General features: G+C 38.7%; 1 protein-coding gene and 1 non-coding gene across 6 annotated transcripts in view; both read left to right on the forward strand.

The window, feature by feature from the left end:
- The window catches only part of LOC102308264 (voltage-dependent L-type calcium channel subunit beta-4), a 26,828-nt gene extending 3,056 nt beyond the window's left edge, over window positions 1-23,772 (forward strand). Inside the window, exons 1-13 of one of the 5 annotated variants that reach the window (XM_042214720.1) lie at window positions 3,621-4,107; window positions 9,084-9,254; window positions 9,411-9,533; window positions 9,633-9,760; window positions 12,616-12,692; window positions 13,169-13,188; window positions 14,942-15,022; window positions 15,973-16,031; window positions 16,255-16,364; window positions 16,471-16,622; window positions 17,528-17,623; window positions 17,936-18,121; window positions 19,189-23,772. In XM_042214720.1, the coding sequence (XP_042070654.1) occupies window positions 4,063-4,107; window positions 9,084-9,254; window positions 9,411-9,533; window positions 9,633-9,760; window positions 12,616-12,692; window positions 13,169-13,188; window positions 14,942-15,022; window positions 15,973-16,031; window positions 16,255-16,364; window positions 16,471-16,622; window positions 17,528-17,623; window positions 17,936-18,121; window positions 19,189-19,449 (1,509 nt within the window). In that variant the 5' untranslated portion in view covers window positions 3,621-4,062 and the 3' untranslated portion in view covers window positions 19,450-23,772. Of the gene's footprint in view, window positions 1-3,620; window positions 4,108-9,083; window positions 9,255-9,410; window positions 9,534-9,632; window positions 9,761-12,615; window positions 12,693-13,168; window positions 13,189-14,941; window positions 15,023-15,972; window positions 16,032-16,254; window positions 16,365-16,470; window positions 16,623-17,527; window positions 17,624-17,935; window positions 18,122-19,185 lie in introns of those variants that run through there. The other 4 variants (XM_005948710.3, XM_042214719.1, XM_014329736.2 and 1 more) reach the window with 4 other exon arrangements.
- LOC121812465 lies at window positions 11,174-11,279 on the forward strand. The gene has a single exon (XR_006053066.1). It is a non-coding gene; the product is annotated as a U6 spliceosomal RNA (small nuclear RNA).
- Window positions 23,773-27,610: the final 3,838 nt, after the last annotated feature.

A 27,610-nucleotide genomic window follows, 5' to 3' on the forward strand; every position in this document is an offset into this window, starting at 1 on the left:
GTGTTGTTGGCACAGGGCTGTGGAGTCGGGCCTCAGCAGGCTGGCTGTTCTGCTTTTAGGTTAAATGTAATGGTAGTTTTTGCTCCCACTGTTTTTACTCAGCATATGGCTCATTAGTGTTAATGTTTAATTAATGTTCCCATAGCTAAGTTGACTTTTAAAAGTGGACTTACATTTAGACTTATATTTCCAAAATTTGGGGCAGAAATTATTCTGCATTGAGGAAAAATACGTGTTAGTCTTGAGTAAGATGTTGCCTCTTCTTCACCGAACAAACCAGTTTCAATATTTAAAATGGAAAAAAGTGCATAAAGCAGACACAGCTCGTCTGTTTTTATCAAAAGTTATTTTTGGAGCATCTCTGCTCTCTTTTCTTCATCCTCCATCTGTCTTTACTGTTGTTGAATGTGGCACAGAGCCTGTCACAGCTCTCAGCAGACTCTTATTCATGGTGTTACCCAGCATGCTATACTCAGTGGTGTAATTTTTTTTTATAAATGTGCCATTTCTAGTGTTAGTAATAGTTATTCTGTACTATTTTTTTATGTTGAAGAAAGTTTATTTAATGTATATGAGTCATATGGTTGTGAGTAAGGCGGTCTGCTTAAAATACACTCATCAAGCTTCTAGTTGCCAGTAATGTAGTGCATTTAAACCCCAGTGCACATTTTGTTGGTTCACTGGTATATTAATATTGGAAAAATGAATTTTATGTTAAGTTGAGAGCAGCATCTGGGTACAGGGTATGTTAAATGTGCTTGATTATGGTAAAAATGATCAGTACTAAAGTACACAGCTATTTCGTTTAGTTATCATTAACATTTTAGCCATTGCTGAAAATTATAAGCAATTTATATTTGTTAGTCTGTGTTCAAAGAGCTAAATCTAGGGGCTAAATGCTAAGAGCTAAATGTACTTTTCTTGTTGACCAAAGGCCATCTTTTGTCGCCTTGGCTCAAGCGAGCTAAACATTAATTTAATTTGAGCCTTTAGGTAGGCGCAGAAGCAAACCATTGTATGGCATGAGCCAAAAAAAGTGTGAAACTGATTATTATTAGATTATTGTGCTGACAAGTTATAGTATATTTTTCAATTTGTTTAGACCAAATGTGAAACTGAAATGGTTAGCCAATTGAATTTGCTTATTTCTCTGTTTTGTGACTTAAAACTGAATTTCTTTGAATTTGGAACTGTTCATGTGATTTTATTTTAAAAAAAGGTAAACAACACCTTCTCATCACATTTGGATTTGACCATCCAACGAATAAGCTGATATTCTTTTTACCTTTAGACAAGATTTCCCTAATTTTTGTGTAGTGATTTCTTGACTCATTTACGCTCTACCCAACTGCTCAGAACATACAAACATGTGGTACCAAATGGGAAGCTGCAGAGTGCCCTCTGGTAGACAACCTATGCAATATCAGCACTCATAACATGGCTGAAGGGTGTTTCTCCATTCTTTCTTTCCGTTTTTAATATTGTCATTTGTGGTTTCATTTTTATTTAAAAATGATGATACCAGTCAATTGTCAAATAGCTAATATCTGCCAATTATATTGGTCTGGCTCAAGTATTTTCTTAATTGATTGGTTAACTTAAAGAATTTCCAAGAGTTTTCTAAAGCATGTGTCCACTAGGGCTGCCACAAACGACTAATCAGATCATCATCCATTGAACGTAAAACGTACAGCTTATTGCACCAGCATGCATCTGCTCTTATATAACTCAAATCATTAGCTTACAGCTTTAAGTGTTTCAGGTATGTGCTAACTAAAAATAAAGACAAGATGATAGTTTATTAAATTTTAATGAAATTCGCAGATTGTTTCGGTGAAGTTTAATAAACTCCTTGCTATCTAAAATATAACAGGACACCGGAGTATATTCTCCAGCATCTCACACTTCTGATAATCAGCTGTCTGCTTGACGTTTATTCAGCTGTGTAAAAACTATAACTTTAATCTCAGCCAAACCGATTTACTCAGGAACAAATAAAATACTGAAAAAAGCCAAACAATAACATTTTTAAGTTATCTAAGTGACTCATATATGTTTAACCTGAGTAGCGAAAGACGGCGGTGGGTTTGAAAACAATTTGCCAGGAGTCCGGTGTTCTCACCGGCTCTAATGAGCCTTGAACCCCGGCTAGCTATCGAGCTAGCGGGTAACAGACGTCTCCGAAAATGTCGGAGCGCGTTTGAAAATATGTGGTGTCTTGATAAACTGAGCAGATATTTGAAGTTTACACAGCTACATTCTCGCCTGAAAATATGTTTAACGTTTATTTTGTGACCCAGAAAGAATAATAAGAGTAATATTGCTGCTGCCATTGTTGGAAACGGAGCAGGGCTGCGCTATGAATTCTGGGATAGGTTGGGCCACGAAGTATACACCCGACCCATCCTTCAAATCTGGGGAAATGAAGGGCGCATTTGTCGGAGTCTTCGTTGTGTCGCTGTAACGTAATCGGCCTACAAATGCGGGCAGAGGAGGATGCTGTTCCTGAATTTGGACACAGCTACAATACCGGACACTGCTTCTTCTTCTTCGGGGTTTAACGGCAGCTGGCATCCTTGTACATGCAGTGCTGCCATCTTCTGTTTCAGTCCGTTATTACACTCTTAAATCCTACTACTTATTGCCACGTTTTTGGGATCTTACAAAGCTTCAAACGACGCGTCGACTATTAAATTAGTCGTCGACGATTTTGATAGTTGACATAATCGTGACTAGTCAACTAATCGTAGCAGCCCTAGTGTCCACCCATTTTTTTTTTTATTTTCCAGTAGCTAAATAATCCGGTATCATTGATAAAAGAGATTATCAGCAAATATTCACCCACAAAATATTCATTTTTAAGTATTAGTTGTTTCAGTTTAGTTGGAGCAGACCTTTTCAGCAGCAGCTATTTTTGGCTTAGCACAGGTTTTACTGATCACATTAATTACGCCTGCGTACATAAATAGAACCGATTCTCTGCAGGTCTCATCAGTAACACCTGTGTTTTTGCACCATTTCAAATGAAAAGCGTTTGTAGTCAGCTGCCATGAAAATGGTTCCTTATTAGTAATAACATATTATTTAAGCATTAACTGCTGACTGTGTGGAGAGGAATTTGAAACCACATTTAGGCCAGGAAATGATTTATAAATATAAAAGTTACATTAACATTTAAAGAGATAAGGAGATAAGGCGTATTTGGTCTGTGATACCCTAAAAAATAGTAATTTCTATGTCTTTAGTAATTATTTTAAGTATTTGTTAACAAAAGATTGGCTCAGGTTCAGTCCAAACCATTCAGTACCTGACTTTTATTTTATTTTAGTGGTATTAGTGGTGTAGATGTGTCACAACCACATTAATTCTCAAAAGAAAATTAACTTCCATGAATTTAAATCCATGTTTCTAATAATTCTCCTGTTATTTTAGCTATTTAGCTGTTTTGTCTTTCTCTGGAGAATAAATAAGCAGAGTGAAAAAGAGAGGTAGCAAGGAAATGGAGGGTGCTGATCCCCCATCCCCCTCCCCCGATCCCTGCTACCTCCCCGCACTAACAAAAAAAAATAAAAAAATCAAGGAGAGCGCTCATCCAAGATGAGTGGACAGCCAGTCAGCCAATCAGCTTCTTGCACATTGGCTCTGTCATCAGGCTTGGATATTGAGGAAGGATCCACTGCTCTGCTGCTGCCTCTGCTGCTCTCGCTGTTGTATATGTGTGTGTGTGTGCGAGGAAGCCTGATGAAATGAAATGCCAGGATTGGGCTACCTCCAGGGAGAGCCTCTCCATCCTATAACGTGAGCCAGCCAGCAGCACTCTGGGATCGGGGAGAAGCTGCATCCATCAAGCGACGGGCCTCCGGAGGACCAGGCGTGATCCAACGAGAGGGGAGATTTTTTTTAAATCATTCTTCTCTGCTGTGGAGAGAAGGGATTGTTGTCACCCCCCACATCCATCCTTTTTTTTAAATCTGGGGCCCCCTCCTTCCTCGTCCGCCTACACTCTTTTTGTTTTTTACCCCCTCGTTCTTCTAGAGGCGCTCACTGGAATATCAAACCTCCATGTATGACAATTTGTACCTGCATGGATTTGAAGACTCGGAGGCGGTGAGTGTTTGGGTGTGTGTGTGAGTCTGCTTTTGTGCTCTCAGCTGTGTGTTTTTTGATGGAAGTAGCTCACTGCACACACACACACATATATACACACATATGAGGCCTTCGATGGGTAAGCCAACGGTACAGTGTAGCGTGATCGTGGGTTATGCTTGACTAGGAGGGGGTTGGGTGGGTGGGTGTTTGGCAGATGGCTTCTGATGTGTGACATTCACACTGTTGTGTGTGTTTTGCTTTATCTGCATGTGTAGTTGTGCATGTGATGGCAATCTGCCTATAAAGCTGTAAGATTGGACGTCAGGAAACCATCGGATCCAGAAGGAGCCATTTAGTGCTCATCACACTCATGAGGTGAACCAAGCCCAGATTCAAAGATTCAAAGATGCTAATCACTCGTTTCTCCACTCTGATAGATCCTCATTCCCACATTTGACTTTCTCAAAAATTGTCGAGCTGAGTGTTTTTTTTTGTTTTGTTTTTTTAATCTGATCGTGCCACTGTGTGCTGTAAGGGCTCTGACGAGGCTTGGCGAAACATGCATCGTGATGTCATGAAGTGGATTCTGATGCTGATGAGTCACATGCTGAAGCTACTCCATTGGATAATAGCTCAAGTGCTACAGTGCACCCTCAAATCTTCCGCACAGATACATGAGATTGAGTTGAGCAGTGATGCAAAAATCATATCGGGGGGAAAAAGACGTTTTATATAAAATTGGTGGACTTGTGAAAACCAGATTATGAGACACATGGTCAAGATTAAAAACTGCAGAGACTTATGTGTTCTGACTTGTAATCTAACATTTAGACATTGTGCCCAATGAACTGCATCCTTATAATGCAACTCTGTCATTATTTGCTCCTTTCTTTCTGACTTGATACCCTGAAACTGAAGCTCAGGCCTCCTGTTCTAAATTAGCACTTCGCCTCCGAGTTAAAACTGAGATAACCCAAATTATATCATTATGACATCAGCAGGGTTATTTTCCCCCAGACCTGACAAAACTCCCTTTAGAGCCACAGATAACACCATGTAACAGCTCTCACAGGCTGAGGGTGAATAAACTGTACAGATGGACTATGTGTTTGATACAGCTGAAAAACAGCCAGCAGGAACATAGTGATGTGTTTGTTCCTCTGTAATCTTTTTGTTCTTGGAAGTCCTACAAAAACACCCAGTTAGTCTGGGATGGGATGCTTACATTTCAAATGAGCAGTGTGCTGAAGTCAGGCCTTGCCACTGCTGGCTTGTAAAAAAAAACAGCAAAAAAACAAAACAAAACAGAAAGTGCTTAGCTGTGATGACTAAATTGATTGATCTTCTTGGGAGTAATGGTCTTCCTTAATTGAATCATCATTAGTGGCTGATTGTTTAGATTAAAACAGCAGAAGGAAGCACTTGATCCAGTCGTGTTTGAGCAAAAAATGTTGCACTGAAGGAATTCCTACTGGGTGGCTGGATGAACTGCTGCAAGCCTGGCGTTTTTTTTTTTGAGGCTCTAAGTGAAAGAAAAAATCCTGACAGGTTGCAAAAAAATGGACCATCGATATCCTGTATCAGATGTAAGGGATACGCAAGCAGGTGCCAAAATTTGTAAATTAAATGTACACGAATAGCATGCTAATAAGAAATTTCAGCATAGCCGGTATAAAAATGTTCAAATATCATCCAACAAAGTGACAAAAGCTCCTTTTCTCTGTCAGCAAACTACCTAATTAAGTACTTGAAGAAGATGACGACTTCTTATGCGCTGGCGATTGACATGCTAACATTAGCTGCAGGTCCTTTGGCAAATTTGGCTTTTAACCTATCAAATATTCTCCACTTATCAGCTTTTAGAGATATCTTTATTTTGTGTTTAACCAGGTGTTTCCGACAGGTTAGATGTATTGCCCTGACCAGCTTTGCATTTTGCACTACAAATGCTGCCGAGAGCATAGACTCTGCATCGAGTTTTGTTACAACACCTGCTTTCAGTTCGGCACTGCCACCATTACCTTGCATTTGTTCTTCAACATATCTCAGGGGTCACGTCGCGTGGCCTCGCTCCGATTCTTCTTCTCTAACTCAGATCTGCTCTGTTGGTGTATAGGGGGGAAAAGTCAGGACAGTATAGTATTGCAGTAGTTGCACAGACACCACATATTGATATTTTAATAAATACATTAAAATGCACTGACAATACCATTAACCAGAGATCTCTTATCCACCATTGTCCTGAGATAACATTAGCCAAGAAAACTGAAATTAGATTGGCTCAACTGAAAAAAACCCCATCCAACAGTGGACACATTTAGCTGAACAAAGCTACCTTCTAATTTGGAGCAAGCCAACGGCTCAGTCACACGAGTAAAAACATGACAGCAACTGCTTTACATCTAAAATAATAACAGATGGCTGTCTGATTGTATTGAATTTTGTTTTACATATAGTAGAAGGAGGGTAGAAGAGGACTTTACTGCTGGTTACCAGCTGCTTGTATCCTGGTTGTATATCTTAAATGTAAATTTCTGTATATGTAGACAGCAACAAATATGTAATAAAAAAAAAGGTTTATGACAGTGAATTGCTGCATTATCAGAAACAGATTACATGTAATCGCCAGCTTGACCCCAATCAATTGCAGACCGTCTGTCTTATTAACCGAGGTTTTCGTCACAGTGTTGTTATGTTTGGCATTTTTTTTGACCCAAAACAACAAAAGAAAATCTGAAGTGAGATAACTTTATCTTATTAGACAAAACAAGTATTAACATAGTTTAACTTTAAGGACATAATTTGGAGCTGGTATTGGAGTAACATCGTATCGTGGGGTGCTTGGGGATTCCCACTTTTAGTGCTGTGGTTACTTGGTAGTTTTGACCCAACCCTGCTGATTAGAGGACTTCAGTTTGCACAGTGTGTTTGGTCTGTAAAACAAGTGATGGGCAGATACTTGCATATGTTTGTCTTATAAAAGCAAACAAGGTATTACTGTTTTAACTGCACCAAGTAAGCGAGCAGAATAGACAGTCATGTTTGTTAAAAATAATGAACAATTTTTTAAAAACACTTTTAGCAAGCTTTTTTTTGTGGTCACATGACGTTTTCATTGAAAACCTTACAGCAAGGCCTGCACACTAATTTAAAAGCAAAAGGAAACTAATGCAAAAAATTTCCCCCAGTGGTCACTCTGTTTAGTGTTTTTTCATTGTTACTCATTAGTTTATATTTCATTGTCTTATTTTGATATTCTTTGGTTTTAATAGTCCATAGTAGCTTTATTTTTTCTGTAGGGAAAGGTGTTCTACCAGAAAAACCAAAATGTTGCCATGTGCATAAATGTCTGTGGTTATGTTTGAAGTATTTTCTGTAGCTATGTAGACTGTAGTTTGACTAATACAGTTTCATGATTGTATGGGATGATTGTTTCAGATGAGTAAAAAACAACTAGAAGACATCTCTCACTCTCTGAGAACAGAGAATCATCTTCATCAATTAAATGTATGTAGTCATGCAAACTGCTGACAGCACAAGAATAGAAATCCACTTTGTCTGAGATGCTCCTGGCAGCCTACTCTTTTTTTATAAATATATATATATATATAGTTGATTTTACCTGTTCTGCATTCAGTGTGCCAAGCCACCACTCAGTATTTGGCACTGTGATTGTAAGCTGATGCGCATTGAATCCCAAAACTTCAGCAAGTGATCCCATAAACATTTATCTTTATGGTGCTTAGCAGCTCAGATGCTTTCAGATAAAGCTAAAGCACATCCTTGTTTTGAAATGTGTCCTCTATCACCATGTGACTGAATGAACCTCAGAGCCTTTGTGCTTTTTTTTTTGTCTTTTCAGAGAGAAAATTCAGGTCATTTGGGTGCATCTGTCCACACTGTTCTAACTTTTTCTTTAAAGTCCTTGATATTGGGACAGTGTTTCGCTGTGCAGAGATGTTTTTTTTTATGTTAGAGGCCTTGAGTGTAGTTTTCATTTTCTTTAATAACCCTATCAGGAACAGAGTGCTAATATTAGTTTGGATTAGCCATAACTTGATAACAAATTTAAAGCACTATTTAAAGCTATTTCCTGTTCTTGTTGGGCAGCAACTCTTGCTCTAGAATAATTTTGCCATGCTTAAAGACAACATACTCCCAACATACACCCATCAGGCATAACTTTATGACCGCCTGCCTAAAATTGTGTTAGTCTCCTTTTTGCCACCAAAACAGGTGTGCTGTGGTATCTGACACCAAGATGTTAGCAACAGATCCTTTAAGTTCTGTAAGTTGGTTCCTTCTTCCCATAGTGCATCCTGGTGCCAGATATTCCCCAGGTAAGCGACTTGGTCCTCCACATGATGTAAAAGAAAATGTGACTCACTAGACCAGTCTACCTTCTTCCAGTGCTCCATGGTCCAGGTCTGATACAGGCGTGCCCATTGTTGGTACTTTGAGCAGTGGACAGGAGTCAGCATGGGCATCCTGACTGGTCTGCAGCTATGCAGCTCCATATGCAACAAACTGCGATGCAGGGTGTATTCTGACACCTTTCTGTCAGAACCAGCATTACATTTTTTCGCAGTTTGATTTACAGCAACTTGTCTGTCTGATCACATGGGCCAGCCCTCTGTACCCAATCATCAGTGACTCTTGGTCACCACTGTTCCTTCCTTGGTCCATTTTTGATAGATACTGACCACTGCAGACTGGGAACACCCCACAAAAGCTGGAGTTTTGAAGATGCTCCTACTCAGTTGTTTAGCCATCACAATTTGTCCCTTGTCAAATTTGCTCATATCCTCATGCTTGAATATTTTTTTCTGACTCAAACTCATCAACTTTGAGAACAAAATGTTCACTTGCTCCCTGATATATCCCACTAACAGGTGACCTGTCAGTGGCCATAATGTTATGCCTGATTGGTGCACTTATCAAAAGATGTATCCAGTCTGTATAGTTTCAGTCATCTCTGTGATTTCTTTTCGTAGGGATCAGCTGATTCATACACTAGCAGACCATCAGACTCAGATGTCTCTCTCGAGGAGGAGCGGGAGGTGCAGGCTCAGGTCCAGAGCCAGAGCCCAAGCCAGAGTCAAGGACCGGGACAGAGCCGACAGGAGAGGGAACAGCAGGCTGCTGTTCAACTGGAAAGAGCCAAGGTAGACAGGCTGTGACAATGTTCATGCTAGTTTATCTTTATTATGGATTTTTTCCCAGATCAATAAAAAGTCTTCAAGTCCGTTAGAGTAAGAAGTTTTTAATCATTTTAAATATACTTTTCTGATCCTCACTGAGCTTGTGTTTCCGTCCTTCAGAGTAAACCTGTGGCATTTGCTGTAAGGACCAACGTCAGCTATTGTGGCGCACTGGATGAAGATGTTCCAGTGCCAGCCACAGCCATCTCCTTTGACGCCAAGGACTTCCTGCACATAAAAGAGGTTAATGAGTACTTTGTATTAAAACATCATAACTACGGCATATATGTGATGATACAAAATTCAATTTGATCTGATCCCTTTTCATGTTTGCATCTTCAGAAGTTCAACAATGACTGGTGGATCGGTCGGTTAGTGAAAGAGGGTTGCGAGATCGGCTTCATTCCCAGCCCTCTGAAGCTGGAAAACATTCGACTCCAGCAGGAGCAAAAGAGAGGACGAGTCCAAGGGTAAGTAGCACAAAACCACAGTCGTCGTCTCATTGTTTTTCTCACGTAAATCAAACCTTACTTGATCACACAAACGTTAACGTAAGCACAAAAACCTGGCGTCTAATGCGTTGAGTAACAATAAGACAAGGATCATTTAAAGTCAACTTTGCACCAAAATTGTAGCATTTTTGATCGTAAGAAGCAAACATTATTCAGATAAACCAGAATTTTGTAGATTTTGTAGCTTCCACTGAGCGCACTACTTCTACGTGTTCTACTTGCCACATTTTTTTAAAGCAAAGTATTTAAAATCTCATGAATCTAGCTAGATGATATTTTATTTAAATGCATATATTGCTAGGAATGAGAATGAGGTAGCATGGAAATGGATGTCGTCAGTAATTTTAGATCACCTTTGGACAAATCATGGTTATAAACAGGTAGAATTGCCCAAACAAACACACAAAAAAGACAAATTAAGCTGAGAGTTTTACAGTACAGTACATTTTGGTAATAATTTAATTAACCTTTCCTGTGTGAGGTTTCGTTGTTTTTCTTTGCTTGACAGTGAATTTGCTATCTTTGTGTTTAGGATTGTGTTAATGGGACACAACAAGACATTTAAGCAATTCAACTTTTATATGGAACTACTGTGGACATGTTTTCAATTTTATCAACATAACTTTTGTTCAGCTAATGAGATAATCAAATTGCTCAAGAAAATCCTGTAATTAGTTGGGGGAGTAGGAAGGGAAGGGGTGCCGTGGGAATTTTGACTTGTCTTAGCGATGGAAATGGCGATTGATTGCGATCCAAAATGCCAGTTTATATTAACAACCTGAATTGATTCCTTTATCAGCTTCACACCTTTGAATATTTTGATGCAATACTCTTGACACAGCCCCTGAGACTGCTGTTTAACCAATACAGAAGTTAAAATAAATTCATCCTATATAAAAGCATGCAACTTCTCCATAAAAGCCTTGTCATCTGTTTGACTGTGTTGGTGTCTCACTGTGTGTTTTTTTTATTTTTTATTTTTTTATTTACTCCTTAAAGTTTCCTTTGACTCTTTCGTGACTCATGCCCATTTACTCCGTCCTCTCCACTCATGTCGACTGTACCAGTCCAGCGGTTTCAATAGCTGTAATTAGCACACCTATCAGCCTTCGACTTTCCTTGTGTGTGTGTATAATGTGTCTTGAATGTTCTGTCATCCAGAGTTTGTACAATAACTCACAGGCAGTTCCCCGAGCCTTGCTGCTGAGTTTAATACTAATCCTACTCGACTGGAATGCTGAAGCTTCACTTAACAGCGTGGCTTCTGTGGCTTTTTGTCATCGAACCTCACAGACAGGGAGAGACATTCGAACCCCCGTTAAACAGGACTACTCTGTGTAACTGAAAATTAGGACCACTATGTTAGAGATTGCTTGCTTCGGCAAGCGCGTACGCTAAATTGGATACGATACAGAGAAGATTAGCATGGCCCCTGCGCAAGGATGACACGCAAATTCGTCAGTAGCAATACTTAGGCAGGCTGGGGCATTTACATAATGATCACTTGGTACAAAAGGAAACACACTGTGCCAGGAAAATATCCCCCAATCCATTACACAACCACAATGCCAAGTTCTAACCAAATGCCAAACCAGAAATCATCAGAGCAGGCAACATTTTTCAAATCTTCTATTGTCCAATTTTGATGAATCATAGTTTCCTATTCTTACCTGACAGGAGTAGTGTCTGGTATGGTCTTTGGGTGCTATAGTCCTCCTGCTTCAAATTTTGCCATGTTGTCCATTCAGAGATGCTCTTCTGCAGACCTTGGTTGTAATGAGTGGTTGTTTAAGTTACTGTTGTTCCTTATCATTTCTGAGCAGTCTAGCCATTCTCCCCTGACCTCTGGCATTTTCACCAAGAAAGAAGATGCTCACTGGCCCTTTGAACATGAACAGTCACATTTAAAATCACACACAATAAAGAGTCTTTGAAAAGGTGTACCTAATAAAGTGTCTGCTGAGTGTATAATAGCTGAATAACAATGGGCCTCATACTCTTTTAAAAATGGACATCTGTAACAAAAAGCCATCTAAGGTGAATTCCCAAGTTTCATGAAAATTATTTTAGTTCTAAAAGAAGATGCAACTTTCACTCAGTTTCTGTTCAAATTATTCACTGTATATTTAAAAAAAGAAAGAAAGTAACTTGAAAAAATTCTTGAATTAATAATTGTTAATGCTGTGATTAGTTTTGTCATACTTAAGATGATGTAAATATTTGAGGAAGATGTGAAGTTTTATGGGGAAAAATTCAGCAGTGGACTTAAGTGATGACAGAAGGGGGAAATTCCAACTTGGGCAACAAGCAGACACGAGAGGAGACTCAGGAGAAGTAGGTAAAAAGATATGCGAACTAAATGCACACCAGGGAGAAGGGCAACAAGAGATGAACTCAATCAGAGAGTAATAAGGGCAGGAAAAGAACAAAAGCAGGAAGTATAAACGCAGTCACATAAATTTCAAAATAAAACTGGAATTAACTATGCTAAACACAAAGAGTAAAGCCAAACAGACAATCAGGAAGACACAGGAAGGAACACAAAGAGAAAATGAAAATACTTACAGTAGAAACTATTAGAAAAATTAAAAAATATGGGAAACTACAGAGACTTGTGTTACGGTGTTCTGATGTTTAAGGTGGTTTAGCTGACCAATATTAAATTAATTAAATGTTCATTATTATTAGTTTTAGTTTTTATTTCAGTCTTAGCATACTACAGATTATTATTTTTTTTTTTTAGGTTTCAGTCCTTTTCTGAATTAATACTGTGGGTTTTTTTCTGTCTTTCTTTTTCCCATTGTCTTTTCCAGTAAGTCTGGAGGGAACTCTTCTTCCAGTGTGGAGGATGAGGTTTCTGCCTCTATCCGACCACTCATATCCTCAGCAGGTGAGAACATCGGACAGGGGGAGAGGGCTTTTAATAGCCAGCTGCCAGCTTAGAGCCAAGCTTCTCGGCCACAACAACATAGAGAAAATAAGACTCTAAAACCTTCCCATGTCTCTGCGTAGAGCATAAGTTCAGAGTTGTTGGTACATTTTCCCATGATCCTCCTCTTCCTCCAGTTGAGGACTGCAGGCGCTCTGAGACTGGGGCTTACCACAGTGTGAACCCAACGACAAGACTATGACCCCCCCTCTGAACTGCACTCATGTGACTTTGTGAATATAACCTTAGGACAATAGAACTGCTTTTTTTTCTATTTTTCATATTATAGTTATCCTTGGTAGGTTTCATTTGTTATGGCTTATAATGGAAAGTTGCATATGTGAAGCATGTTGGAGTGTTTCTGAAATATTCTGGTGACTCCTCCTGTGGCAGCAGCTACTGACATCACTGTCGCTGTCTTCTCTTTCCTCCTACAGGAAAGCAGAAACAGAAAGTGGTAAGTTGGTGACGGTAAAACACACTCATATACTATTCACTCAATTCTTGTTGTTGTGACAGGAACGGGTAGCATTTAGCGGAAGTTACAGTAACAGCGTACAATACTTCAGATCTACTGAAATATCCAACAACAAGTTATAATGATTCCTGTGACGCCAAAGCGCCATCACTGCGCAACATAATACATTATGATAGGTACTTTACAATAAAATTAAATAAAAAAACTGTCTCTGCTGTGTGGATTAAATATGAAGCCACATGTGGTTACCTAGTCTTACTGTTGCATAAAGGAGAGGAAAATGGGGGAAATGGTTGACCTGGCTATACTAACCCCCCCCCCCCAAAAAAAAAGCCAGTAACATCTTATGTCTAAGTTTATTATATTCACACGCTTCAGTTTGTAAGGCAATATGACATAGATCAGTACATATATAACAAGCATGAGTATTTATGCATCAGGCCATTTTTGCAGAAATATGTTGACTGAGTGCCAAAAAACCCAATCAAACCAAAGGCCAAGGAGTTCAAAACCAAGTAATCTAATCTAATCTAATCTAATCTAATCTAATTGAATCTAATCTAATCTAATCTTGTAAATTATATAAAAGTTGGGATCCAAAAAAACTTACCTGAAACATTTCTCATTATGAACATTGTTTACTGTCAGCTAATATACTTAGAGAGAGACAGTGCAATAGATCATTATAAATTGAATTAATATCTGAATTTTGTAGGCAACTGCATATGCTATTTGGAAATTCAACCACCCCTGAATGCTTAATGTAAATCAGTCTCATCCATTTACATAATTTTAAGTTGTGCAGTTGAAAGATCTTGGTTTGATTCCAGAGAAAGTTAAGCAGTGATGTTAAAAGACTATGCCATGTCACCAAAAGTATTATTAATATTTACTTTGTCCTAAACTTCAATGTTTTTATTCACCACAAAATATACCCCAATCTGATATTATTATTACCTTGTAATACACAGTTTTTGTTTAATAAAATGCGGCTTTTAACTGTGTGAACTATCTACACATGAAATGTGTTGGCTTATATAACTAAATGATACCAAGTGTTTGCTGTTTTGAGTTGTACTGTGTCGTGGTGGTACCTTTATTGTGAAATTGGGTTCAACTGTAGTTTTGTGAGTGTTTGGGCAAAATCTGTGTACAGTGGTCGTTTATGTAGCAAATGATAAACACCGGTGCATTAACCACATTTTGTAAGCTAACATGTTAAATTAACGTTTATTTGAGATAATGTGTTAGATTTTTTTGTAAAGTTGGGACAATCTAAAAGTATTCTTAATATTCTTATTTTTTTTTTCTTTTTGCTTCAATTGTGACAAATTAACTTACCATTTGCTACATGCCCTGACATGGCAGTAAACCAGCTTCCCATTTACTACGTGTGGTTGTGTGTTGAGCTGACTCTGCAGTCCAGAAACCCGTTTCTAGGCAGACGTTTCGCCTCGTCACTGTAATGAAAGCATAAGTATAATAATGACTGCTTAGCTTTATTTAGTGTTGCAGTGACTCATGATAGTGAACCAGCATCAGCAAAAGCAGGTCCTGCCCTTAATGCAGCCATCATTATCACACCTGTGCTTCTCCTGCTGTGGCGGAGCCACGGCGTCTGCTATGAAAAAGGTTTATCGCAGCTGTCTGCTTTGCTTTTTCGTCAGTCTGTTGTCTCTTGTGGTTTTATTTTTGTCAGCCTGAGTGTACCGCTGCTTCTTTCTGTTAACAGACGGAGCACATCCCCCCGTATGATGTGGTTCCCTCCATGAGGCCTGTAGTTCTGGTGGGACCCTCACTCAAGGGCTACGAGGTAAGCTGCCTGCCTCTACAGCCGAATGATCAATCGGACGTTCTCACATTAAAAACAAACAAACATGAATAATCTCAACTTAATTACAAATAGGACAAGAAATGAGATGACTCCTGTACATTTTTCACTGAGTCCCCCAAAATAGCCTTTTGTTGGCACTGTTAATTATGAACGTGTCATCGCCCACGTAACATCCAGATTGCAGCCAGACTAGCGAGGAGACGAAGAGTTCAGATAAGAATATGTTGAGTAATTGGCAGATTTTTTCTTGTTGCTTCCAATACTGCTGATAATTGTGGCTTGTAGAAAAGCAGAATACTAGAACTGCTTTGAGGTACATGCAGTGCCAGGTATGGGACTGCGAATACTCCTCAATGATCACCAGCTTGTAGCTAGCTGTGTCCGTTTAGTGCTGGGAAGTCTAGACTGTTCTCAACTGTGAGCTGTGAGAGCCAATCAAAACCTTTCAAAGTAAAACCTAAAAGCTAGGAGTGTCTGAATGCTGACTTGTGGAAAGGTTGTTATTCAACAATGGTTGGTTTTTATGTTCTAAAGTATATTTGTACAGACAAATTATGTTCAGTTATTACAGTGGTGCAGGGTGCATGCCTTTTACCATCTTTCCTGTTTTAAAATACCAATTATAACAACAAATATCATAGGTAAATGAAAAGAAAAAACTTTATACATAAACAACAGTACATTTCATTGATTTATGCTGCATTTGGTCACATGGTAACTATCTAAGCTGATGATGTCATTTCCATATTGCTCGCTCAGATGGGGCATCCGACATCATTATGTTTTTTTAGCAGCAGTAAAGTGCCATCTGTCTTGTTGTCCTGAATTTGCCTGATGGATGGTGGCTTATTCATACTGAGGATCACAAAGCACACAAAGCCATATTCCGAGATTAAGTCCCTGACCAATTTTTCATTTTTGCTTTGCAGGTAACAGACATGATGCAGAAAGCACTATTTGACTTCCTCAAGCACAGATTTGATGGCAGGTAAAGACAAATTAAATGCACACTTCTTAGGAAGAACTATAGAACTATTTTAATTCTAACATAGTCTTTATTCACTCCCAATAAATGGTAAGTAAAATATAAAGTTACTTGCAAGAAGAAAAAAATATGGAGAGTAATTCTTATTGGTCCTTTTTCTTCTCTGTGCAGTCTTCAAAATCGAGTCAGTGCCCTGGTTAAAAAAATGATGTCTTCTTTATTACAGGATAACTATCACACGAGTCACAGCAGATATATCGCTGGCCAAAAGGTCTGTTCTTAACAACCCCAGTAAGAGGGCCATCATAGAAAGATCCAACACTCGCTCCAGTTTAGGTGAGCTTCACGTATATGTTGACTGAGCTATAGTCTGAAACTGTGAAGTTTAATTGTAAGTAGTGAGAATCATGCAAATGTCTAATGTCTGTCTTTGTCCCCTTAGCTGAGGTGCAAAGTGAGATTGAAAGGATCTTCGAGTTGGCCCGCTCCCTGCAGCTGGTGGTTCTGGATGCCGACACCATCAACCACCCTGCCCAGCTTCTCAAGACCTCCCTGGCCCCCATCATCGTCCATGTTAAAGTCTCCTCACCAAAGGTACTCGGATCATAGGCAGACCTTCAAAGAGGGAGATTTTTGTCGCACTAAGAAACATTTTTACTCTCTCTGATGGGTTTATTATCAATCAGGCCATGGGTTACAAGGTTATCAAGTCAAAGCTGGATAAAACAGGAAATTAAGCATATGTGATCTTCACAGTGACTGTCCAACAGAGTCATTCAGTTGGAGACAAACATCGAGAACAAAGGTAATGGTCTCTCTGTTAGACTCATGTTGTTTATCCACGGGTGTTACAGCTCATCACAAGCACAGTGCTACCTCAAAACTAGCATGAAGTCCTGTACTTTTAAAGCCTCTGATGAACACACGTGTGTGTGTTGGGGGGGATATAAATCTGCACTTTGGCACTTTTGCATGGGAGAGTATGTCTTCTTCACCTCATCCCTCAGCACTGGGACTACAACAGTAACCACTTTGATCAACTGTCTGTCTTTAGGATTAAGTTTAATCAGACTGAGAATCTGCTGTTTACTGTTTGCACGTGTTTTACAAGACATCTTCCTAGCATGCTTTTCTACTGTTGACCAGTAAAACTGACCAGTGTACAGACAAACCAGGAAGAAGCAGCAATATTAGGCGTATAGCATCACTGCATTACTGAGGTCATGAGTCCTCCAACATGTTTGGACTGTTTATTTATTTCAACCAATAATTGTTACTTGTTTTCATCACATTTTGGTCATAAACGTTCTGGCTTAATGGTGATCATAAATAAATATTTTGAGGCAGTTTAACGCCTCGATATAATATTTATTTGTAGATGTAAACATTATTAAAAATCCCAAATTCTCAGAAGAAGGTGCAGATGATATGAGCAGACAGTTCACCCAAAACTGAGATACTTTTGGTTTCTTTGTGTGCGTTTCTGCTCTTTCATCCAGGTTCTGCAGAGGCTAGTCAAGTCCAGAGGGAAGTCCCAGAGCAAACACCTGAACGTCCAGCTCGTGGCAGCAGACAAACTAGCCCAGTGTCCACCGGTAAGCCAACTTTCTCCTCCTGCGCTGGCTTGTGTGGTTCGTTGTTCTCGTACTTTTACAGTTTCTGTATTTAAAAAGTTGCCCATAAACTTTGTTTCTGCACTCCCAAACAAATGCATCTTAAGGTCAAACGAGAGTCAGGGAGATTTTTATGTCTTGGAGAGCAAAAACTGGAAGCACTTGTATTTATTGAAGCCGTTGATATGATGTTTATTATCATTAGTCCTTGTGCTAATGTACATTCATAGCTGAGCCTCACATACAGTGTAAGAGTGGACATAATGTATTTCACGTGTCCTCTGCTGCTAACAGGAAATGTTTGACATCATCCTGGATGAAAACCAGCTGGAGGACGCCTGTGAGCATCTCGCCGAGTATCTCGAGGCATACTGGAAAGCGACCCACACCTCGATGGCGACGCCCCTGAACCCCCTGCTGGGACGCAACCTGGGCCCCACCACACTCACGCCCTACCCCACCAGCATCTCTGGACTGCAGGTACACATCCACCTGTGCCAAAATGATTTTCTTTGACCTTGATGGGTGTGGTTCAGATAATAAAAGTAAAAAGAGTAAACCCAGCCTATTGCAAATCATTTTTATTCATTCTCCTCTTCATTCATGTTATTTAAAAAGAGTTATACCTTCCAAATTTGTAGCATTTGTTTTTTGAAATAAATTGTTGTGTGTAGTCACAACAGTTGGAGTTGTGGCATTTTGTTCTCTGGGAAATAACAGTTTGTCCATTAAATCTACACCAGAGTGTTGGCACTGTAGCATCCTGCATAATCCAACTGTTTTATTATCAGCTTAAAGAAAGATCCCTGATTTAATGTGTCAACAAAGAAACCATTGATGCTTCCCTCTGATAACCTTGCAGATATGGAGTGAGCTGTTCTTCGTGTGTCTTCAGTGAAGAACCATGAAATGTTAAATATTTTCAGTGGTGCCAGAGCCTAAATCTCTGTCATGCTCAAAAAAAAAATACAGAAGACTCTGCGTCAATGCAAAAGTCATGTACACATTTAATCCATGTATGTTGACTCAGTGTGGACAGTAAGGGACAAGGATAAGCATGTTTATCAAAATGCAAAACTTGCAAAAGTATTTTTATATTATACTTACTGTCATTGTCGCTGTGATCTTTCTTCTTCTCCCTGCGTCATCAGCAACTCAGCACAGTCCCACATATCAGAGAAAGTTAAACCTACACAAGTGTGTCGTTACATTAATACATTTGGTCAAACATTTTTGCTTTGCCATGTGTTTGCATGTTATTACTGTCATCTGTTTGCCTAACTGCGCAAATCCGACAGTGCATGTTTGATTCGACCTAAATTCTATCTCTGGCTCCTCCTCTTTTTGAACAGATTTTCACGATGTCCATGCTAAGCAAGTCATAATCCTATTTGCTGCAGGCAGTGAAATCTACACCCACTGATAACTCCCCATTAGAAATTGAAAGCAAACACGTGTGTGCATTTGTGTGGATACTGTGTTATTAGGTCTCTTCCATTCCCTCCTGAGCCTTATCTATGTCCTTGGTATGTTCTTGTGATTAGCAGAGCCAAAGAATGCGACAGAGTAACCACACCGGAGACCACTCGACCCCTAATGAACGTCGCAACCTGATGACATCAGATGAAAACTACCACAACGAGCGGGCACATAAGGGACGCAACCGCATGTCCTCTGGCTCCCAGCATAGCCGAGAGCAGCAGGACGCCTACCAGGACTACCAGGATCCCTATCAGGATGCATACAAGCCACATCGCAATCGCAGTTCACCGGGCAGCTATAGCCATGACTCCCGGCACCGGCTCTGAAAACACTCCTCTCGCCACAGTGGCCCACGCGGCCCAAAATTCCACCCAAAATAAACGCTGCAATAGAGCCAAGATGGTCCCAAATTGTACCTTTTTTTTCCCCCCCTTTCTTTTTGATCTACTTGGCTATTTTTCCTCTTTCAAAGTAAAAAAGAATCACATTCAGGTATTTTCATTTTAATCAAGCTGTCAGGGCAAACCCCCATCAGTCAACAGTGTGAGTAGTGAGGAGGTTCAGGCCAACATTAACAAAACTTGTAAAATTTCTTTAAGTTTCTGGGACCTTTTTGGGATTTTACTAACATAATGCTCAGCAGATGTGCAACACAGTGCTTGTTGCCGGTGTCAGCAGTCTAATTATGGATAGTAGTCAGATGGTGATGATGTACTGTATGGGCTTCTGAGTGCCTGAAGCGTCACACCAGGTCAGATGGAAGCCCTCTGCACACAAACTGCTGAAAGGCTGCTGCCCCTATCCTGGGCCATGTATAAATCCTCTCTTCATTTAGCTTATTGCATGCTTGTAGTTGATCAACCTCCGCATCCACTTCACTGATATTTTACTCTGGATTCTCCCATGATGAGGTGTAGATATGGAGGTCCAATTTTCACCTCGTTGTGGATAGGCGCTCGGTGGTGGGTTTGTGGGTTGGTTATGCAGATGATATCTGGCTGCTAGTTTTGAAAACTGGTGCTTTACATTCCCAAACTATTTTGCTATTTGAAAGTCACTTTGAGCAAGGCCAGCTTTTGTGTAGCATAGCTTCAGGATTTTATTTGGGTGAAGACCCTGACCGTCATAAGCAGAACAGACTGATGGTGCTGGGATCAGACCTCTGTTACACTGTAGAGGAAGGCAATACTGCTGCTGTTCTAAACAGCTAGCACTTAGAGAGTTAGACAAGGCAATAGCCGAGACTGTGTGATATTGTAGTGGATTACAATAGCAAAATTCTACTTGAGATGCAGTTGATACTGTTGAAATATGGACTGGCATTAAAACCAATGCAGGAGGAGCCTCTTTAGCTGGCTGGGATGTTCTTTCTTGACATTTTTGCCCCTGCCAGCGTCTTGTTTTTCTTCTGTTTGTTTGCTTGTTTGACGTGAAGTTCCATCTGCTGCTGAAGCTACAAATTATTTTGCATTTGTTAGCAGTAAAATCACAGTTACGTAGAGGTAAAACACACATATGGATGTCGGTTAGCATTAAGTCAAGTCACTGGTTAATCTCTGTCAAAGTTCCTTTTGTTGGCTTCAAGGGGTTGAAATGATATAAATGTTACACGGCAGGATTGTTTGCACCATGTTCGTTCCCTGTGTAGCTGGCATGTTTTCCTGACTGCAGAGCATGTTCCCTCCAAAGGTAAAAAAAAAAAGCCCACTGTAATCAAGTTGGTGTTTGTACAAGTATGAGGCACGTTTCTCCAAAAATAGAAAAAAAAGAAAAGAAAATGTCCCAAACTGCAGACGAATGATATCTCTGGATCCTTGAGGGTAATCGCTCATTCAGTACACTGAAACGACACAAGCAAATATTTTGATAATTTAGAAAATGTTAAAGTGGCCTGCATGGTATAAAAGTGAAGCCATCTCACTGATAAGTTTCTGTTAGACCAGAAATATGTTATATATTAGAAAGTGCACTGAAACAACCGACACAGGCTGAACCCTCACAAAAAAGGGCAGTTTGCCCACATGGTGCTTTGTATGGAGCATGAGAGCTGCTGTGTTTGCTAATGATGATCTTAAGTTTTGTTAACAGAATTTGCTGTACATATCCCATTCTTTTAAGAGATAGTATTATCTTGTGATTCTGACTTAATCATCTTACTATTTCCAGATAATAAATGGTACCACTGGACCAACTTTAAGGTTTTCTATTAAAACAAAGTACTTTAAAAGGTATATTAGGTAACATTCAAGTGTCCTATTATAGTTTATGCAAATAAGAGAAAGTCATGAGGATAAAGTAAGGAATCACGTTGCGTGTTATCAGAAGATAATAAGATGAATAAGTCGTCATGTTGACTAGAAAAACTGCTGGAACATTCTTTATTATCTTGGAAATTTGTGCTTCTTTCGATAAAAACTATTGTAAATTTGACAGTTTTTTGGCTTCCATATTTCTCCAGGACCAAAAACACAAAGAGCAACCTAAATGCCTGTTTTTGCAGTGTACCTCACAACTTCCTGTATGTGATATGATACATACAGGAAGTGAGTGACACGGCTACATCACAAGGATTCAAATGTTTTCTTTCACTGTATGGAGGACCAAACGTGCCATGTAATTAAATACTAAATTTAAACCATGTTTACTGAGAAATGAATTAAAGCATTAAATATAAAGTATTTATTCCCCCAAGAAAATCAATCAATCAATAACACTGAAAAACTGAGTAATAACAATCTACTGTAATAACACAGTGCAGTTACTTTTAACTAGTTTGCTTTAAAAATCTATTTATTTTTTTAATAAGCATAGTTTGGTCCCAATCATGGCAAAATCTGAGCTTGGCACACCTGGAGAAATGTGATTTTTAGGAAAATTACCATATGTACAGTAAGAATTAGAATGTGTGTCAAAAGAGTTTTCTTTGGCATGTTAAACAAATACATCTATTCTAAATGTTAGTTCCCTTATGACAAAAACGATGTACAGTACTGACTGCTGCAGCACCAAATTAGATTGGTGCCTTATAAATAGCAAATTACTATTATTGTTTTGTCCGAGATCTATACAGAGTGTTCTCATAAACGTTTAATAGGAAGTGGGAGCTGTTTTTAGGCTGATTTTTATTATATTTTTGTTAGTTAACCATGTTCAATTACGAATAAGTACAATTTGTTCACAAGATTTTTCAAATTTGATTCTGGTATGGTGTTCTTATAAATGACATCAGATGGTGATGTAGCTACAGCACAAATAAGGATAAGCATGCTGCAGCCACTAGGTGGCAGCATGAGCAGGCCTAATAAAGTCTGTGTTGAAGCTGTAAAAGAAAATTAGCACTGAAAATCTTTGGTTGCTTGTGAGGTGCAGAGTTGTCCAACATAGGACATTAGCTTTACTAAATCTTGATGATATGCACTTCAGCCGGTCAGGAGGAACTTCTTCAAACTGTAGCATCTTTATTCTTTATTTGAATATTCAAAATCTAGACATGAACCACGACCGATATTTAACAGTCCCCAACAGTTCTACAGCCTGAAACAGTTTTGAGCTGTTGGGAGGCTTGATTAGATCATTTGGGGTTTTTTTTTTTTTTTAGAAAAGGAGGCTGACGTGACATAATTTGACTTTCCCTGATTTTAAGCAGCTCTTATAAATTGATTTAAATGTAAAAGAAGGTGCAGTGGATCACTTTGCATAGATCTGGATAAAAGTGCAGAAATAAATAATTTATGAAACAAATTGAATAGCACAAATGAGTAAGCAAAAACTACAGTGGTTATTGAGCAGCTGTTCCTACAATGTGAATCTGGGATAAAGGCACAGATTGTTTGTTTGCCTTGGTTTCCTGGTTATTTCCATGTTATCTAAAGGGGAAAAGAGTGTATAAAACTACTGTTTACAAGCAGCTTATCTGTCTCATTGTGCCCCATAGCATAAAATCCATTGGTTGATTGAATAGCGAGACATTTACCATTCAAAATCAAACCAACCAATGCTGAGCTGGGCTGCTTGAGACAATCAGAAGGGATTTCCTGACCAGCGTCCCACCATTGCTCTCTTTATGAAGAGAAATGTAAGAATGAAATAATGCCACTTTCACTCACAGACCTCCAGACCTGCTTTTATTTGTTCCTTCTGACTTTATGTGTCAGCAAAAGTTTCTCTGCAAGCAAAATTCATCTTTGATTGATTTTTTTCTCTCTGACTAAATCTCCAGGTGACCACAAAACACAGGACGTGTAGAGAAGATTTTCTTTGGTATAATATAAAACACAAAAAAGAGCGAGAAAGTAAAAGAATAAACATTTATTCCAGTAGAAAAATAATACATGAATATTTGCTGTCAATTATTTTTATAAGAGATAAATGTACATAATGTCTTTGAGATGCGATTTGCTGTATACATGTGCTGAAATAAGACGAAGTCAACCCGTGTGGGACAACAGCAAGGTCCAGTATACAAAGTTTCAGTAATGTGCAATACAAGACGGCATGCTGTTTTAAAATGAGGAACTTCATGTACTGTACTATGCAACCGCAAACTGTGTACATCGCTTCATGCTGTGGCTTCTCCAAACACCCTTTTCCAAGCAGCTTCATCTGGACTTTTAGCGGATTTTTGTGTTTCTCTCTGTTTTTTTTTTTTTCTGTGGAAGAAGAAAATCTAAGCGGCTAATGCGGTATTGCATGCATAATAAACCACTCTAATTTATAAAAAGGAGTTCAAGAAAAATACATGGAACTGGAGGTGACTGTGTTTCAGCCAGAGCTTCAAGTGACTTAAAAATATTTCTTTTTCAAAATAAAAGAGTCGTTCTAAAGTCGTGTGCTTTAAATTCTTTAAGCAATGTTTCACACAAAAGATAAAAAAACAAACAAACATTATTTGTCATCCTGTTAGAAGTAGCAATCAGAAAATGAGTACACTGTACACTCCCTAATTTCCTTCGGGATTAATAAAGTATTCTGATTCTGATTCTGTAGTGCTGAAGGGATGGATGTGGTCAGCAACAGTACCCAGGTAGGTTGCAGTATTCAAATGAAGCTCAGTTGGTATCAAGGAGCTCAAAGTGTTGAAATTGTTTCACACCATTATACCAACAACAGTATGATACATTTTAGTCCATAGGTGTCAAACTCTGGACCGCGGGCCATACCAAATTACTATTAGAGCTTACCTACTGGTGTTATACAGCTAATATATATATTGTTTAGTATTAAGCTTTGCTTGTTCCATATTCAGTTTTCCAGCAAAACTTATTTGAGTCCATAAGAAAAGATTTATTCTTAAATCTGGAGGAAGATTTTTTTTCCCAATAAATATTAACATTAGCCCGCAACTTTGTTCCAGTTTTGAATTTTGGCCCACTGTGTATTTGAGTTTGACACCCCTGTTTTAGTCCATATTCGCAGTTGATCCACACTTTCATGTCGTTTACACCTAAATCTGACCCTACCATCTGAATATCTCTGCAAACATCAGGACCAGTCAACATTTTTCCACTTTACTGTTTTTGTGTGTGAATAGGTGAATGAGCCATGTTGTATAAATTGCTACGAGTGCTCAAGTACAGTAGAAAAAACCCCCAGTCCATTTACCTGAGCTGGATTGACTAGGTAATCTCTCATGAAAAAACTGAAAAACTGCAGATGAATTAAACTACATGCGAAAAGGTAATAGCACTTAAAAAAAACACAACCTTACAGGTATTGAAATTTTACAAAACATAGTTTTCGCAAATGTTAAGTAAATAGTTACAATGCTAATATTTTACCGCTATGTCTGTTTCACATTTTCATCACCTAATTATAACATCTAATCTTGCCTCTGGTATTTTATAAAGAGAGAAAATTAATAGAGAGTAGTGTTGAGTTTGGCTTACTGAGTTTATTCAGCCTCTACGGAAAATTAATCTCACACCATGATGTGTAGTTATACTACACTGAACAAAAATATAAATGCAACACTTTTGTTTTTGCTCCCATTTTTCATGAGCTGAAACATTTTCTACATACACAAAGGACCCATCAAATATTGTTCACAAATCTGTCTTAATCTGTGTTAGTGAGAACTTCTTGTTTGCCATGAACATCCATGCCACCTCACAGGTGTGGCTTGTCAAGGTGCTGATTAGACAGCATGAATATGGCACAGGTGTATGGGGTGCCGTTTGTAAAGTGAAACATGCTGAAATTAATGGCAACATTTTTCCACATCTAGCTCAAAACCTTACAAAAACATGTTTTTTCAAGTCATTTTTTACAATATTTAGTAAAATGTTTGTAACTTTTCAAATTTAACCACAATTTTACATGTTAAATCTAAATAATATATTTAAATCTAAATCTAAATGTTAAATCTAAATGGTAAATGTTAAATCTAAATGTTAAATCTAAATATTACAGGAAACGAAATATTTAGCTAACATGCAAATTAATTGTACGGATCAACGGAAATGCCAAAATGAAAGCTTTACGAAAACCTCCGGTGCAAAAGTGTGCTGGTAGTAGTCAGATTGTGTCTGCTCTTCCCGGATGGTCACTTCTCACCGCCATGAGCGGCTTCACTTCTTGCCTACCAGCCCTTGCAGGTTTTCGTAAAGCTTTCATTTTGGTATTTCCGTTGATCCGTACGAATTTGCATGTTAGCTAAATATTTAGTTTCCTGTAACATTTAGATTTAACATTTAGATTTAAATATAATATTTAGATTTAACATTTAACATTTAGGTTTAACATTTAACATTTAGATTTAATATTTTACATTTAGATTTAAATATAATATTTAGGTTTAACATTTACATTTAGATTTCAATTTAATATTTAGATTTAACATTTAGATTTAAATATAATATTTAGATTTAACATTTACATTTAGATTTAAATATAATATTTAGATTTAGCATTTAGATTTAACATTTAGATTTAACGTTTAACATTTAGATTTAACGTTTAACATTTAGATTTAACATTTAAAATTGTGTTTTAAATATGAAAAGTAACAAATATTTTACCCCATGCTGTAAAAAAATGAATCGAAAAAACAAACATGTTTTTGCAAAGTTTTGAGCTAAATGTGGAAAAATGTTGCCGTTAATTTCAGCATGTTTCACTTTACAAACGGCGCCCCATACAGGTGTGCCTTAGACCAGCGGTCCCCAACCCAGCGGTCCGTGAGTCGTTTGGTACCGGGCCGCGAGAGTTGAGGCTCAGGTGTGAAATGTATGGTTTTCAGGGTTTTTATCGGTTTTCAGCGTTATTTTGTTATCGTTTTTATCGTTAACTCGGTTTTCCTGGGTCTTTTCACGTGTGTTATGAATAAATCTTCTTTATACTTAGTTTTATTTTGTTGTATTCAGAGGTTTTGATCCTTGATAGTCTGCAAACTTTGTGTGTATTAGACAGCACTTTGGGAGCATGAGAGGTCATACCGTGTCTTATTGTTTTATGGTAGGATTAACGTAGTTGCGTCTGTTCTAGTCTAAGTGCTCTTTGTTTAGATGAACTGCAGGACTTCCTCACCGTGTTATCTAGGATGAACCATCTAGGGTGAGGGGGAGGCTACCCTCTTCCTGACCAAGGATGTTTGACCCTTTGATCAGCAGTCCCACACACACACACACACACACACACACACACACACACACACACACACACACACACACAGGCAAGGTACTCTTTGTGTGTATGTAGACGTCATATGTTAATGAACTTATGCATATTCATGTAACCTCAATAAAAGAACAGTGGTACGGGAGAACGGACGAGAGCAACTGGGGTCAAGCGAAGGAACGGTGCCTGTCCGGTTCTCTCCCGTGCACGAGAAACATGAAGAAGCTTGCCTACTTGTGTCTTGCTTTGCAGTGTAATTATATTGCCTTCAACGTTCCAGCGGATGGGTTCAAGCTACAAACCTATCAGTTTTCCTGGGTCTTTTCACGTGTGTTATGAATAAATTTTCTTTTTTTTGGTACCGGTACTAGTTTTATTTTGTTGTATTTATCCGTGACACCTTAAAGGCCGGTCCGTGAAAATAATGTATGTGGCATAAACCGGTCCGTGGCGCAAAAAAGGTTGGGGACTGCTGCCTTAGACTGCCCACAATAAAAGGCCACTCTGAAATATGCAGTTTGATCACACAGCACAATGCTGCAGATGTCGCAAAACCAGTCAGTATCTGGTGTGACCACCATTTGCCTCACAAGGTGCAACAAATCTAATGGAGATGTGTTGCACCTTGTGAGGTAAATGGTGTGCAATGGGCATAGAGTTGATCAGGTTGTTGATTGTGTGCTGTGGAACGTAGGTCCACTCCTCTTCAATACTTGTGCAAAGTTGCTGAATATTGGGAGGAACTGGAACACACTGTCATATACGCCGAGCGTCCCAAACATGCTCAATGGGTGACATGTCTGGTGAGTATGCTGGCCATGCAAGTATGGGATGTTTTCAGCTTCCAAGGAATTGTGTGCATATTCTTGCAAA

This window comes from Haplochromis burtoni, unplaced genomic scaffold (genome assembly GCF_018398535.1).
Source record: "Haplochromis burtoni strain Fernald_Lab_line unplaced genomic scaffold, NCSU_Asbu1 Contig_603, whole genome shotgun sequence".
In the NCBI taxonomy this organism is placed as follows: domain Eukaryota; kingdom Metazoa; phylum Chordata; class Actinopteri; order Cichliformes; family Cichlidae; genus Haplochromis; species Haplochromis burtoni.